Source organism: Mucor velutinosus, assembly GCF_035048745.1.
Source record: "Mucor velutinosus strain NIH1002 chromosome Unknown tig00001564, whole genome shotgun sequence".
Lineage (NCBI taxonomy): Eukaryota > Fungi > Mucoromycota > Mucoromycetes > Mucorales > Mucoraceae > Mucor > Mucor velutinosus.
This window is the reverse complement of record NW_027041906.1, coordinates 1,654,810-1,671,421: the sequence shown is the minus strand read 5'-3', so window position 1 is coordinate 1,671,421 and position 16,612 is coordinate 1,654,810. Positions and strand designations below refer to the sequence as shown.

The 16,612-nt window shown below is 41.8% G+C and overlaps 4 protein-coding genes across 4 annotated transcripts; 1 reads left to right on the top strand and 3 right to left on the bottom strand.

Moving 5' to 3' along the window:
- Positions 1–3,115: 3,115 nt before the first annotated feature.
- Positions 3,116–7,226, bottom strand: ATC70_010833 (uncharacterized protein; the record flags this gene model as incomplete). The annotated part of the gene is made up of 3 exons (XM_064830039.1): positions 3,116–3,244; positions 3,304–7,087; positions 7,150–7,226. 3 exons carry the CDS (start codon positions 7,224–7,226, stop codon positions 3,116–3,118), a joined length of 3,990 nt encoding a protein of 1,329 aa, XP_064682541.1.
- Positions 7,227–8,153: 927 nt separating this feature from the next.
- ATC70_010832 (uncharacterized protein) lies at positions 8,154–9,379 on the bottom strand (the record flags this gene model as incomplete). The annotated part of the gene is made up of 2 exons (XM_064830038.1): positions 8,154–8,797; positions 8,896–9,379. The coding sequence occupies 2 exons, from the start codon at positions 9,377–9,379 to the stop codon at positions 8,154–8,156; spliced, it is 1,128 nt and encodes a 375-aa protein (XP_064682540.1).
- Positions 9,380–11,740: 2,361 nt separating this feature from the next.
- ATC70_010831 (uncharacterized protein) lies at positions 11,741–12,996 on the bottom strand (the record flags this gene model as incomplete). The annotated part of the gene is made up of 2 exons (XM_064830037.1): positions 11,741–12,820; positions 12,883–12,996. The coding sequence occupies 2 exons, from the start codon at positions 12,994–12,996 to the stop codon at positions 11,741–11,743; spliced, it is 1,194 nt and encodes a 397-aa protein (XP_064682539.1).
- Positions 12,997–14,385: 1,389 nt separating this feature from the next.
- On the top strand, positions 14,386–16,600 carry RSR1_2 (Ras- protein rsr1; the record flags this gene model as incomplete). Its single annotated transcript, XM_064830036.1, has 4 exons — positions 14,386–14,534; positions 14,591–14,890; positions 14,944–15,095; positions 15,159–16,600. 4 exons carry the CDS (start codon positions 14,386–14,388, stop codon positions 16,598–16,600), a joined length of 2,043 nt encoding a protein of 680 aa, XP_064682538.1.
- Positions 16,601–16,612: the final 12 nt, after the last annotated feature.

The following is a 16,612-nucleotide window of genomic DNA, read 5'->3' as shown; positions in this document are numbered from 1 at the left end:
AAAACTTTGATTGGAGTGAGTAGAAATAATCATGTTGGTGATGGCGGGTTTGGAGAAGGGCTTGGTCTCGGTGGTGGACGAGGATTGTTTGGTCTTGGTCTTCTATACTCTGCTAAATATAAGTAAGAGTATTTACCAATGCTAACTATCATTGAAGGATGATAGCTGATATGTAAGCAATTGATTGCTGATGGCTTTTATTTCCAATGATGCGCTGAATCAGTTGAGAATGGGATGTATGTGCGAATGATATTTTGTTGTTTCCTTGAATGCAATCATAATCCAAATAAATTGCTATTGCAAATCTAATGTTCCAATGTCGATCAGATTTATGCGAAGATTGATGCGGTAAAACGTACCTGTTTTTAACGAAAAATGCTGACTTTTTTCAATTCTTTGTATATATGTGTCAAGATCGAGTCAATAAAAAAATCAAGGGACCAAATTGGAGTAGAATTGATTTTAAAAAGGGAAAGAAAAGAATAGATTACAGCTTACACATCTTTCATATTCTCTGGTATTTAAATACCCAGAAAAAAATGTATTCTCAGCAGCACAAACAGGAGAAGTGTGACAATAAATCTCATTTCTCCTTCATACAAAAGCTGATGAAGGACACGTATGTCAAATAGAAAGGTAAAATACTTTATGTCATTCAGTGATTGTCCTACTTGAGGCAATATAAAATCAAAAAAAAAAAAAAACTGAGCATACATATTGCATTTCCGATTTTACACTATATATGTATAGACCCTTCCAAGAACACACTTTCACATAAAAAAGAAGCATGTACAGGTACTGTGAGAAGTAATAATGGCATTGCCGAAAATCGAGTTTCTACTATGCTCGCAGCCTCCAGAGAATGTCATACAACATTTTGTAGGCACATATGCCTTATTTATTCAACCGAAATCCATAAAGCAGTAAACGAATATTAGAATTCATGGATTATAATACACACACACGTGCTGTCCTTCTCAATAGAAATTACACATATGGGCCATTGGCCATCATCGTATGATCAGCGGATGCTGTTTGTTGTACCTTGCCCCACCTTGATTTAATGGCGGGACAAGAAAAAGGCATATTATCATGTCTTTATTTGTACATTAGGTGGTCATAGCTCTTCTGCCTTTGTCACTCCAATACTACTAAACAAACAAGGGATCTGGAATTGATTCTGGAAAATACGTTTGAGGGCTTGCTCATCAGTGTAAATTTATTTGAGAATATGTGCTACTCTAAAGAACAGCTAACTTTCTTTGATACTTTTCAGCCAATTGATTTTTTTTGTGTCTGTGGTTTTGTCATGGGATTGTTCTTGTATATGTCTTTTGGGGGTTCAAATCAGCATACCCTTTCGATATACCACAATGAAACCAAGATCTTTTTAGTTTTCTTTTGGATGTTGTATATGGAAACACACGATAGATTATAGACATATGAAGCCGGGATTTGCCTTAATGAATAAAGTAATATGCAATCACGTTTTGGCGAGCAATCATCCCATTCTTGTTGTTTTATCGATCGACGACTTCGCATTGGAGGCGGTACAGAGTTCCTTTTAATCTGAAGCATTTTCTCACACCGGCATTTGGCGTGAAAATACGATTATGGACTATCATAAACCTGAACTGGAGTGATCATGAAGCCAATCACATCATCGCCTCCACATTCACCGAGGCATAGAGGTAATTTTCATGCTTTTTTTTAGTGTGAGAATGTCTCTAGAACTGTAAGGCACTATTCAGGTTATATTTTGTTTGCCAGATACTTTCCTTATATTTATTATGCCGTCAATTTTGAAGGAGAAATATTGGTAATAATTAAGGACAGAATATAGAACCTTCAGCTTAGCAAAAGAGCTTTGCAAAGCATGCTGCAAGTAAATCAAACTGCTATATGTTTTTGTGGGCTTGAAGAAACATAATAGCACTCTCGCCCAGTAGCTTTCAGATCTTTATCTTGAAAGCACGAGATGATCATGGTTGATTTAAAATGGGTATAAAATAATAATAATCCTCGCTGTCTTCGTGTAATACAGATGTGACCAAAGTAGCCCTTTTAGATACACACATTCATCGAAATTTGACAGCCAGTGTTTATATCATTATACCTTGTGCATTTGCATACGGATTATATTTCGTATATGCCCAGAAGCAAATCACGATCTTGTTGTATGTAATATATCCTCAATGAATCGATATTCCTCCTAAACCTTCATTTTAAGTCTGACATTTGATGCTCTTTCCCAATGTTGGTTGATACAGCTGAATTGTGTCATTGCAACAAGGTGCCTTCGTGATTTTATCAAACAACAAGCACCGCTAATTGCTATCGTCGCAAAATATACCGATGTATATATACTCTTGATACTTGCTAAACATCTGTTAATACCTGGCAATATTTGCTTAGCGAAATGACGCACATAAAGACCAAGAATAGCACCGAAACTAATCATCAGTCTGTGGCCTCACTCTCCCTTGTGATATTGAAACATTGAAGAGCGATACAGCATTGATTTTATCGCCATTTATCCCAGCGTTACACATATGGCCAACTCCACGTTGTAATTATGTACAGAACAGCATGATATTCCCTAAACAAGATGTATTCGTAGCACGATCTTCAAGGAATGGGATAATGAGCATTACCGTTATAGAAATCCGTTCGCCCTTTCCACTCCGGTGCCTGTTGTATCTCTTTCAGCACCAAATATCTCCAATTATGTGGTACAAACATATCTTTATAGTTGGTAAATGTACATTTGGTGTAATACAAACTTTTATAATTGCCTGTGTCTATCAATTCTTCAACTCTACTCACTTTTTCGCTCCATGTATGCGAGCCATTTAAAGGGTCAAGTGCTAGTGATTTAGAAGATGGGACTTGGGAAAGTTACTAGCAAGCTATTAGCTAGCGTCTTAAATACACTCTGCACGTTTCATGCTCTTTATTTTACCACTGTGCTTGGAACATATAGAATTAAGTCTTGTATTGAAATCCACAAATCGAAATTAAATGTCAAATTACAACAAACATTTTTTTAATAGAAATATATAAGGATTAAATATGTACATAAAAATTAGTGAAGAAGAGGTTCTCTTAGAGCTACTTAAAAGTTGTTTAAATTAGTAGGATGAGTATGAGCATTATAAGCATCGGTCTTTTCCTTGCCAGATACTTGAGAATGTGTGCCCTTGTCTTGCATATTCTTAGTACCAATAATCTTTCCGATAGTGTTCTATCAATTAAATTGTTATATCGTTTTGATCAAAGGCGAGAAGTTATTGTGCTATCTACCTGAATGGATCCGCGTCTGTGTTCGTTTTTACCATCAGATGAAGTACTCTTGGTAGGAGCGCTAGCGTGAGCTTCCTCATTCAGCTTGACAAAGTTGACTTCACCGTTGTCAGCCACATTGACAGTGCCAGCAGGCTTCAAGGAATAGACACCAGGAATACGAGCATAGTCCTGGTTGGTGGAGCCACTGGCCGCTGAAGCCTCGTTGCTATTGATAATGAATCCTTCTGTTGTTGGATTTTGCTGATTTTGCTGGGCTGGTGCGATAGGAGCAGCATCTGATCCAGAGACAGCAGTGTTATTAGTAGGGTCAGAGTTAGCGACATTAGCAGTAGTAGCGGTAATAGGGGCAGACTTGCTCTTGCCGTTGTTTGTCAATGTTTGCTTCTTAAAAGCCTCCGCAGCAGACAAGCGACGACCGTCCTTATTGGCCTTCTTGTCAGACTTGAGGCTCATACGGCGAAAGACTGACTTGATCCCATCAGTCAAACTTCCTCTGCGCTTTGGATCAGGTTGCTTGATTTGGTTTTCACGATCGAGAGAGCGATCCTTGACCTCATCAGGACGGGAAGAGAGTGCACCACCTGCAGCAGGAGAGGGAACAATATTATCAGTAATAGCACGCGTACTGCTGAAACTACCTTTGGAGCGATTGATATTACCAGGAACAGGGACACCAGTAGAACTAGCAATGATGGGGGCAGTGCCACTCGTACCGAGACCTTGAGGGTTCATACTATGAGCTTGAGCAGGATCAGAGGGTCCAGAGTCAACAGGAGCAGAACCCATAGTGCCAATTTGACGATGATTGTCAGTGACAGGAGTTTCCTGAGTTTGCTCGAGATTACCAGGACCATTGGAATTAGCAGTGTTGCCGGCGATGAAGGGAGCGGGGCTCTGGGAGCCAGTTTGAGGATGCAAACTGTCATTAGCACGATTCTCCGGCACCTGACTAGCAGCACTGTGCATTTGCTGAGGATGAGTGTTGTTGTCCATCAAAGTATTACCAACTGGCTGCTGATCGATAGTTTGATCCAGAGGCAATTTGTCATGATGCAAACTTGAATCAGCACCAGTAGCCCTATTACTATGAATTTGCTGAGGATGAGCATTGTTGTCGACAGGAGTATCACTCAAAGGCTTCTGGTCGACAGTGTGGTCCAAGGGCAACTTGTCGGTGTGCAATGCAGTGTCATTGTTGCTGCTACTGCGCTTGTCTTGATTGTGATGTTGGACGCCCATAATTCCACCAACTGCGGCTGCAATACCTCCACTAGCAAGAAGACTATCGTGTTTGTGAGAAGAACCTTGCTTTGGAGTTTCAGAATAGTTAGGGGTACTATTGGAAGGAGTTGTACTGCGTGGCGTAGTACGATAGACATCACTGATATCGTTTACCTTGTAGCTGGTAGTAGGATTACCAGGGGCAATCAAGTTTTGAGTGGTTCCTTCAGCGTTGGTGCGGTAGACATCCCTCACATCATTCTCATAAAGTGCGGTTGTAGGTGTGGCATTTCTATCAGAGACCTGATCCGAGTAGACACCTTGTGCATTGCTGCGATAGACATCATCAACGTTGTTGCGATCGACATCAAAAGTGGGATTCTCTTTTGTTATCTGATTAGAGTGGACATCTTGAGCATTGGTTTGATAGACGGCGTTGATGTTGTTCGATTCAGGTGTAGCGGTACGGTTATTGCGGGACAAACTAGAGCTATCATTGGAATCAGCAGATGTCTTTGATTGAGCACTGCCTTTATGATGGAAACCCAACAAACCGCCCACAGCAGCAGTGATTCCACCAGCAGCAGCAGCAGCCTTAGCAGCCTTGTTGCTAGATGAGTCGTCGACACAAACTCTTGGTGTTTGCTGGTCCTGAGCAGTGATGTTCTCGGAAGTGGTATCCTCAGTGTTGCTTCTTGTATTTCCAACAGTGGAATTACCAGGCGTGACCATATTGGCAGTTTCACCCTCAGCATTGCCACGATGGACATTGCTGGCATTGCTGATTACGTTTGCTGTAGTGGGCTCGGGGTTATCAGGCACAACCATGTCGTTGTCAATATCTCGAGCATTGTTGCGATAGACGTCAGTCATGTTGCTGGGTTGAGCCTTGTCCACAGAGTAATCAGTCTGCTTGTCAGTTGGGTTGTTGGTTGAGGCTGTGGATGCAGCAGTAGCGCCAGCAGCAGAAGAGGCAGCAATAATACTCATAGGAACTTGACCTTCATACAGAGTGGACTCACCTAAATCAGTTCTCTTGCAGGGTTGGCACAGCTCAGAGGCAGGGATAGCATGAGAATAAGTAGTAGCACTAGTGCTGTCATGAATACCATGAAGACCGGAATCAGTTGATAACTTTCTGGCTTGATCCCTGTCTAAAATATAACCATCGCCCATCTTTTCATTGCTACCGGCACCTGTCATGTCCTTGTCTTGAATACCGTCCTTGGAGTGGTCAAGAGAATGATGACGAATGGCCTCAGCATCAATAGGTTTACGATTGAAGGCAGCAATGCCAGCTCCAGTTCCAATTGCAGTAGCAGCAGCAGCAGTGCCTACATGGCGATGAGATCCAGTTGGATCAGATCCAGCAGTAATTGCATCAGAGTCAATGCCCTTGGAATCATGCAAACCGCTAAAATTCGAGCCATCAGTCCCTTGAGCATTAATAGGATGCGTGTTGACACAGTAAGATTGAGTCAAGTCGTTGCCGGTAATAGCAGGACATTTGATAGCGTCTCTGGCATCAGAAGAACCACTGGTTTGCTTCTTGTCGCAGAAAAAGCTAGGATTTTGACCATGAATGGAAGGCTCACGCACATGTTCACAATGGGTGTTCAAGTCCTCGTGCTTTTCATCGCAAATGTTGTCTTTTGTGTAGAAACAAGGAGTTTGGCCATGTATAGAGGGTTCGTCGGTACAATTCGTAGCGTCCTTCTTGATCGAGTCCCTTTGAAGGATGTAGCCAGAATCTTGAGCGTCAGGCCAAGCGCTAGGCATCTTGGAGGTTGCTTCATCCTTGGTGTTGGTTTGCTGATGGCCGGTACCCAAGATAGCGGCAGCAGCACCAGTAGCAGCAGCGGCTACACCAGTGACAGCAGCAGAAGCCATACCAGTCAAGCTATTCTTTCTGGCAGTAGCGTCATTTTCTTGTTTGGATTCATCCACTGAACTCAACTTATCAGAGGGCAGTGCTGAGACCTTGTTATCGACAGACAACGCATTTCCTCCAATGGGAACATTAACGTTGGCTGCAGCAGAAGTGGCAGACTCTGGAGCATGAACGCCGCCTAAGCCAGAGATTGGGACACCGCGTTGATGAGCAGATCCACGTCGTTCATTGTTGAGCGACTCTCGTCTTCCAGATGACTGAGCAGAGCCTCTTCTGCGATCACCAGCAGAAGGCAGAGTAGTGATGGAGCCTCTATGAAGTCCTGCTTGATCCAAGGTCGAGCGAGATGTAGCATGAAGTTCAGTTGTGTTTGAATCACCAAAGAAGCCAATGTCCTCATCATGAGTCAATTCAGGCTTGAAGGCATGACCAGGAGAAGCAGCCTTCTTGCTGTCTTCAATCGTGCGGTCCTTGCGAGCTACCATATCATCGGAGCCGTGCATGAGATCAGAGCTTTGGTTTGTCTTGTTCTCGGGGTGGAGAAGATAGCCGCCAAAATCACTAGGCAGAATGTTTGTCGGTTCACGCTGGGGCTCGGCATTGGAGGATGTTTGACCAATATAAGCAGAATCTTGTTCGTGGTTCTGACTGCTACTCATAGCAGACGATCTGCGTCGCGGTGTGTATGTTAGGAATATGCCAAGCAGTGCGCTCTCAATGCGATACCATACCCGTTGTTCGTGTCATTTGATCCTATATCTTGGTCGCCAGTTTGGCGTGTGCTATTAAAGGGATTCCATTTCATCATTTTCAGAATAATAGTGAGGAAAAGAACAATGAAATGCAATAAACTACAGACTGATAGATTTATGATGAAATTTGCGAGTATTTTTGAAACCTAAATCTAAAGGTAAGCATGGGTGTCACAGATCGAATTGGTCCTGTTTCAGCAATGACAGCATGAATGACCCTCTGAACAGAGTATCCGATCTTTGGAATTGGACTCGTTCAGATACTATACGCGAACTACGACCGTGGTTTATATGGAAGGGCTGCTCAGCTATATACGTACAATCTCTATATATTTGCTTGTAGATCGTAGTCGTTCTTCGTGTTTCTCGAAACTTTCTTGAATCACTGTATGAACTCATAATGACAGAATTTGACTTTTATTTATGCGAAGCTTGAGCCCATTGGACGAATCATGAAAGAGTGATTTGCATTCATGCAACTAGCATGCTCACTGAGAGTCTTTGAAGATATAAAGGAGCGTGTCTTTATAAACACGGTAAAGCATTTATGAGCAAATTGGTTTAAGCGTCTCCTAGTACGGATATAGCGCACTGGCGTGGTGAGATGTCAGAATCGACCAAATCTGATCAGGAAATTGCTGCAGTGGTGGCAGCGACGGGATGGGTAGCATGACGATAGTTTTTCGAAATATCCTTGGAACAGCTCTCATTCTAACAACAGATCCGATATTGACAAAACCGAAAACATATTCATGCAAATACTTTACTAAAGTTGTGAATATGGTTAAAAATGCTCCATTGTCTCTATGCACCACTATCAGAGAACTCGGTGTGTGCAGCCACAAGATTGATTAGATAGTTTACAATAAGTTTTAATGCGTCTTTTTGATAAAATTCAAAATTCAAGGAAAGAATAGTGACATAGAGTGTGTGTGTGTTTGTTATTTTATACAATGAAATAATTTTATAATTGTCTAATGAATTTAGTTGATTTGCTTCAGCAAAGTAGCCAACTCCTCAGAGACCTTATCACCAACTTGCACTGTTGATTTGTCACCGTGGAGATCGCGGGTATGGAATCCAGAATCTAAGACCTTACGAACAGCTTCTTCAACAGCACGGGCTTCAGTCTCAAAACCGAGAGAGTATCTAAGCAACATGGCAGCACTGAGGATAGTAGCAATAGGGTTGGCAATACCTTGGCCAGCAATATCAGGAGCAGAACCGTGAATAGGTTCATAAACACCGAGACATTTACCCTTACCATCAGGAAGACCACTGAGAGAAGCTGATGGCAACAAACCGAGAGAGCCGACGATAACAGAGGCCTCATCTGAGAGAATATCACCAAACATGTTTTCGGTCAAGACGACGCCATTGAGGCTGGTAGGACGTTGCACCATAGCCATGGCGCATGAATCAACGAGTTGATGGTCGTATTGTAATTCAGGGAACTCCTTATCCATAGTTTCAGTAACAGTCTTGCGCCAGAGACGAGAGGTGGCCAAGACATTAGCCTTATCGACAGAGTGAATCTTACCAGGAGGAGTTTGCTTTTGAGCCAAGAGAGCTGCTAATCTAGTGACACGTTGAACTTCTTCTCTGGAATAAGGGAGTGTATCATAAGCTATGCAGAAAAACAATTGAGTTTTCAAGATACATTCTCCCACACTTTTATCCATCATCCCCCCTTTCTTTTCTTATCGCTTTTCTCTAGTATATTACCTTTGCCATCTTCACCAGCTTCTTGACGATCACCAAAGTAGATGCCACCGACTAATTCACGAACAAAGACGAAGTCAGTACCTTGAACAACATGATCCTTCAAAGGAGAGAGGCCAGTGAGGCTATCGGAGGCGAATGAGACAGGACGCAAGTTAGCATACAAGTCCAAGGCTTTTCTGAGCTTCAAGAGACCTTGTTCAGGGCGAGGACCACTACCGATCTGAGCACCAGGAAGACCACCAACGGCACCCAAGAGAATAGCATCAGCTTGCTTGCAAGCATCGAGAGAAGAGTCAGGAAGAGGCTCACCAGTCTTCTCCATGGCATCCAGACCGATTAGCTCGTATTTGAAATCGAATTCAGCATTGAGAGCTTGAGATCTGTGCTCGGCAACAACCTTCAAAACTTTGACAGCTTCAGCAACAATTTCGGGACCAACTCCATCACCGGGAAGACATACAATGGAGATTTTTTGAGCAGGCATTATTGTTATTTCAGAAAAAAAAATAGAATGAAAAGAAGAAGAAGGGAAATGCAATGTTCCTTAAAATACGCCTTTAATACAAATGGAGATTCTAAAAAATGAATCATGGCCATTGTAGCCAATCATGAAGATGAGTCAATGATTGGACGTCTATCAGAGTGACAAATGTAGTGCTAAAAAAGTACAGGCTGCCTGAGGTTCAACCTTAAATCACTAAAGCTCGCCTCAAACGACTAACAAAGTACCATTTCAGATTATCAATTATGAACATTGAACCGCACTGATATACCAGATACTTTGCCGTATTTTACGAACATGACCATTCTTGATTTTTTCATAAGAGCGCCCAAAAAGCTCCTTGTTTCAATGTAATTCTTAGAGTCGTACATGACAGCTTCAGACCCTTCTGTCAATTTTCTATTGAGCAATCAATGATTATGCATGCAAACCGAGAAAGGCGGAGCTTACAATATGAGTTTTTGCATGATCTGTTTGCGGCTGTAAAATTACATGATCTCGTCGTATGATTCCTTGACAAGACAACTTCAGTTGAGCTTCCTGAGGCTACTAAATAGTACCATCATGGCATATAAGTCCAACAAAACTCTCGAAAGCCCTGGGATTCATCGCAATACAATAGCACGGTTTTTCCAAATAGAAAATGGCGACAACATAGTATACATCTGTCATTTGGCTCGAATGGAAAAAGTGATCCCATTATATAATATCCTTTAAAACATTCAACATAATGCATTTAATCCAACCTTTGATAACGTTGGCCTATGAGGCGGTTTTACCGTATCCAAATGAAGGTGCAAAACCATGGCAACTAAGCATATAACCCAACATTTGGCAATATTAATCTCAACGAGGGTTTTACCGTAGCGAAGCGAAGGTGCAAAACCATAGTATTCAAGCAGCAAATTCGAATTTTCATTTCGATTGTTAATAAGCTTACCAGCAACAGAATGCATTAAAACATGCATGAATTAGTATTACCAGAATCAATATGCCTTCTATTCGAATTAAAAATTGCTCAAGCTACAGAACCGCCTTCCCAGTAAGTTGCAGCTACCAAAGATGGGATTTATGCCGCGTAAATAAACTCTATAAAGCAATACATAACCAAATTTGACAGCTTTTAAGCCTTCATATCTTGACCTGTAGATCTTTATGAGCCACCGGAATGACGCTAAACAATTGTACGTGAGTAGTAGTAACTTTCTGACACCTTTGCTCAACTTTTTTAGGATTGCCAAAAATCGACCCAAAATCCATGAGGGATACCTCATTGTTTTCATCGAAAATCAAACGATCGTGTTTTTGACCTCAAAAATGAAGACTTTTACTAAGGCATATATCAAGTTAGAGTGTGTCTCTCGATCCAAAGCATCCCCTGAAACTTTGTTTGAGAGATCTTGATATAAAAAATCTCAACATTTTCGCCAAAAACCCTATTTCATATTTTCTAACATTTCTCGATAAGTTTATTCTGAACTTCTATTACAATTGGCACTATTAGATGCGCCTTGGAAAGTACATTAAGAAAGCTTAAGGAAGCATTTTTTTTTGTAGGGGAGTCGAGCTCCAGGTTTTATTTAAAGTCCTTAAAATGTCATGCTGAGGGAAAGAAAAGACTGTTGGTGGACCCAATGTCTGCAAAGAAGGGGAATAAGATATTTTGAACTAAGTTGGGAAAGAAATCTACTACTAATAAGGTGCGACTCCTAGAGCCAGTACAGTCTTGCGGAAATCGTCAAAATATAGATCATGGATAAGAGTACAAAAACACCAAACGAGGACATCAGTACTAGGTCAAAAAATCAAACAACTTGCGTTCACCAGGATTTGAACCGGGATCCTCCCGTTGGCATACGGGAGTTCTACCACTTCGCCCTACCACCAGGGACACAGCTTAAGGAAGCATAATATGAACATTACAACTTCTATAGTCGAATCTGACAAAATAGATCAATCAAGTCGCAATTTGATCAGAAATTCCCATTTCCAGAGAAAAAAAAGTGATCCGAAGAATGAAATGATTGGCAGGCCATTTCTAGTGGTGATGCTAGAAGCTTTTGAAAGGTAATAATAGGAAAAGATTACGATTTCGAAAGTACTACAATTTAATCTTGTGAATGTAGATTCACCTCATATACAGCTAGCTAGAGCAACAAATGCTTTTAAAGTGTATTATAATGGAATAACAAATTTTAGTTTATTTTGATTGTGGGACGAAGTGTATACAAAAGAGGTGAGAGTGGGTTATATACTAGAGAGGAACGAAGAACTGTATTTTTTCTAATAGAATAGACAAAGGGTGGTTTTTGAAATAAAATAGTATCAAGACAAGCAATAGATCTAGTTCTTGCCAGCGTTTTCAGGTCTAAGTTGACGAACGGTCTTACCAGTTCTCCAAATTTCTGATTCACGGATCTCTCTGAGTTCTTCTTCAAGCTTTTCACGGTAATCAGGTTGAGAATTACGATCGAGAGAACGAGCAGTTTCGGAACCATCCTTGACAGATCTGTAGAGGTCTTCAAACACTGGCTTAGAGGCATCATGGAAAGGCTTCCACCAGTCAAGAGCACCACGCATGGCAGTAGTAGAGCAGTTAGAGTACATCCAATCCATACCACGCTCACCGATCAAAGGATAAAGAGATTGAGTAGCTTCCTCGACAGTCTCGTTGAAAGCTTCAGAGGGGGAGTGGCCATTGGCTCTCAAAACTTCGTATTGAGCTTGGAACAAACCTTGGATAGCACCCATCAATACACCACGTTCACCGAATAAATCAGAGTAGACTTCCTTTTCAAAGGTGGTCTCATACATGTAACCGGAACCAATTCCAATACCCAAAGCAATAGTGCGCTCCTTGGCATGACCACTAGCATCCTTATAGACAGCGAAAGAAGAGTTGATACCACGGCCCTCTTGGAAGAGGCGACGCACAGTGAAACCAGAACCCTTGGGAGCAACGAGGATAACATCGACGCCTTCAGGAGCCTCAATGTTGGTTTGGTCCTTGTAGACAATGGAGAAACCATGAGAGAAGTAGAGAGTCTTGCCAGGAGTCAAGAGAGGCTTCATCTGAGGCCAGATTTCCTTTTGGAAAGCATCGGACAAGAGGTTCATGATAACAGTACCCTTCTCAACAGCATCCAAGACAGGGAACAAGTTCTTTCCGGGAACCCAACCTTCTTCAATAGCTTGCTGATAAGTCTTACCTTCACGTTGACCAATGATGACATTGACACCATTGTCACGCAAGTTTAGAGCTTGACCACGACCTTGAGGACCGTAACCGAGAACAGCAATAGTGTCATTCTTGAAAGTTTCAAGCAACTTTTCCTTGGGAACATCAGAACGCTCGTAGACAGTTTCCTTGGATCCACCAAAGTCAAGGGTCTTCATACCACGAGATTGCACAGTGGGGACGATCTGTGATGATGGATTGTTAAACAACATGTACAATTAAGAGTGCATTCGTCAGATTATCTTACAGTAGCAGCCTTGATGAAGGATTGCTTAACAGCGGGTCTGGCAGCAGCCATAACAGTGGGGCGAGCCATAGTGGCAGCTCTACGAAGAGCATTAGCAAAGACGCGAGAAGACATTTTTCAGATGTGTTAAAATTGACAATGGGAAAAGGAAGAAAGTAATGCAAGTAGAAAACACAAGTGGTTTTATATAAGAATCGAGTAACTCTAAATGCTGATCTTCTATTCGTGTGTTTCCATTTAGTATTATGATTCACTGATAAATGCAGCATTTGTCTTGATGGGAAGGATTTAAGTTGCTAGCGTTTTAGTTCAACCTACCAATGAGCTTGGATGTGTGTAGAGTGTGATACATTTTGAATCAGCCTCTCCGATTGGCTACATCACATATTATATGTTGATCTTGAAGAGAAATGTAGATGGTGGCCATTTTTTTTTTGTAAGCCGCATAAGCTAAATTTAGATGCTTATATTAGCTTTAAACTGTTTGGCAAGCCATGGACACAGCATGATGGTTGCCATAGCAATTGAAGGCTGGCTTGGATTAGATCAGAAAATTTTCTTGTGAGATGTTGTGAACATAGTAGATGAGAATATTCCAATGCATTTCTGCATCAATTGGCGACACTTGTTTATTTGAGATGGTATGTAAACAAACACCAAAAACCAGCTTATGGTCATGGCCCCTTTTGGAGCACTACATTGATGTGGTTTGATTTCAAGTTCAAGCGATGGACTTCATCTTTGATCGTTTCAGCTCTCAATGATATATAATACAAGAAACTGCTTTGTCAATTTAAGGTTTAACCCAATATTGCTTAAACAAGGAGGTAACCCAATTGATATGATAAAGAGACATTTCAGAGGAACAGAGCGCTCCGCTTAACCCCACATTTGGTTTGGTGTGAGCAAATGGGAATCATATTGATTATCAGCCAATCAAACGGGCAATTTTGTGTTATCTTGCGATACTATGCAATTGACCAAAGAGCATGATTTGATTGGTTTGACTCACAATATATCGCTTGAACAGAAGATTATTATTCATTTGCACATGTCGACAACCATTTAGCGAGAGACGAGAGTGATAATAAGTATTTAGATTCAAAAGACTTGTATGTGAATAGGCCATGCTGGTCTCTGAATGGAAGCATAAACAGCAAAATGGAAGCATGAATAACAGAAAACCGACATCCATCAAAATCTGATGGGCTCTGGTTTGTATTGACTCATTGCTTTTGATTCGCCGGCATAAAAGATGATTCGTCCTACATGTAAACGTTAATTTTTCTCTGTTCCAACCTTTAGATCTTTTTCTAATCAAGAAATTTGATATATATATATATATAAGAATCTAATTGCTTTTTCTCTTTTTCCTTTTTGATTTCCTCTTTTCATTGAAATTATCAGGTCTGATACAGACACTTACCGAGTTGTTTGATTCATATACACACCAAAGCACCTCCCATCCCTTTTCTTCATCTTCGTACATTTAATACACATAAAATGCTTGCATCTTCAGCAGCGAGAAATTCAGCTAAATTATTTAGCTCATCATCTTCCAGAGCTACCCTTGGTCTCTATCGTCACAAAGCTGCTTTTGCTTGTGCTGGTATCCACACTACGCATAAATCAAAGAGTGCTGTTGCATCACCGTAAGTTGAATCATGCAATTGTGAAAGAGCAATACCAATTAACTCGGGTATTATAGAACCATCTCACATTCAGATCGCTCCGCTGTCGCTACTGAAAAACCTCCTCAATCTGTTCATCCTCTCAACAGCAGAAAGACTGCAGCTGTCGAAATGGACGATTCCTTTGTTGGCATGTCTGGTGGTGAAATCTTTCATGAAATGATGTTGAGACATGATGTGAAGCATGTCTTTGGCTACCCTGGTGGTGCTATTCTTCCCGTTTTTGATGCTATCCATGAATCAGAATACTTTAAATTTATCCTTCCCAGACATGAGCAGGGTGCTGGACACATGGCTGAAGGTTATGCCAAAGCAACGTATGTTAGACCTCTTATTTTCTTTGTCTAGATTCTAATTATTCTCTGTTTAGTGGTAAGCCTGGTGTTGTTCTTGTCACATCTGGCCCTGGTGCAACTAACGTTGTCACTGCCATGGCTGATGCTTTTGCTGATGGTGTTCCTCTTGTTGTCTTCTCTGGCCAAGTTCCTACCTCTGCTATTGGTACTGATGCTTTCCAAGAAGGTATGCTGTGATACAGTGATAATCAATAGAGCCGATATTAAACTGCGCTTTTGTTTGTTGTAGCTGATGTGGTTGGCATCACTCGCGGTTGTTCCAAGTGGAATGTCATGGTCAAGGACATTACAGAACTCCCTCGCCGCATCAATGAAGCATTCACTATTGCTACTTCTGGTCGTCCTGGCCCTGTTCTCGTTGATCTTCCCAAGGATGTCACTGCTGGTATCCTCAAGCGTCCTATCCCTACCACTGCTATGATCCCTCAACGTCCTTCTACCATCCCCAATACTGCCGTTGGTGCCTTCACTGAAGAAGCTCGTTCCAAACCTCACCCTATTTTGGCCCGCGCAGCAGATTTGATCAATAACGCCAAGAGACCTGTCATTTTCGCCGGTAACGGTGTTCTTGGTCATCCTGACGGCCCCAAGTTCTTGACTCAACTCGCCAACAATGGTAACATTCCTGTCACTACCACTCTTCACGGTCTTGGTGCCTATGATGAGATGGACCCCAAATCTCTTCACATGCTGGGCATGCACGGTTCTTGCTACGCCAACTTGGCCATGCAACATGCTGATGTTATCATTGCTCTTGGTGCTCGTTTCGATGACCGTGTTACCGGTACTGTTCCTACCTTTGCTCCTGAAGCTGTTAAGGCTGCCAAGGAGGGTCGCGGTGGTATTCTTCACTTTGAAATCATGCCCAAGAACATCAACAAAGTCGTTGATGCCACTGAAGCTATTGAAGGCGACGTTACAGAGAACTTGAAGAAGCTTGTTCCTCACATCAAGAGCACTCCTCGCAAAGAATGGCTTGATCAAATCACCACATGGAAGAAGGAGTATCCATTCTACTACGAAAAAACAACCAGAGACGACCAAAAATTGAAGCCTCAGCAATTGATTGAAGAACTCGACCGACAAACAAGAGATATCAAGGACAAGGTTACTATCACCACTGGTGTTGGTCAACATCAAATGTGGACTGCACAAATGTTTAGATGGAACACACCTCGTTCTCTCATCACGTCTGGTGGTCTCGGTACAATGGGCTACGGCCTTCCTGCCGCCATTGGTGCTAAGGTTGCCAAACCTGATCACATTGTCGTTGACATTGATGGTGATGCCTCTTTCTCCATGACCGCCATGGAATTAGCTACTGCTGCTGAATTCAACATTGGTGTCAAGGTTTTGTTATTAAATAACTCTTTCCAAGGTATGGTGAAACAATGGCAAGATCTGTTCTATAAGGAAAGATACTCTGGAACTATTATGAAGAATCCTGATTTCGTCAAGCTTGCTGAGGCTATGGGTGTCAAGGGTATTCGTGTCACCAAGGCATCAGAAGTTGAGGCCAAGATGAAGGAGTTCTTGGAACATGATGGCCCTGTCATTATGGACGCCGTTGTATGCAAAGAAGAGGTCCTCTTCCCTATGGTCCCCGGTGGTAAGCCTTTGCATGAATTTATGCTTCATCCTACCATTGCTGCTCGCCACAAGAAGGATTAAACTCATTAGAAA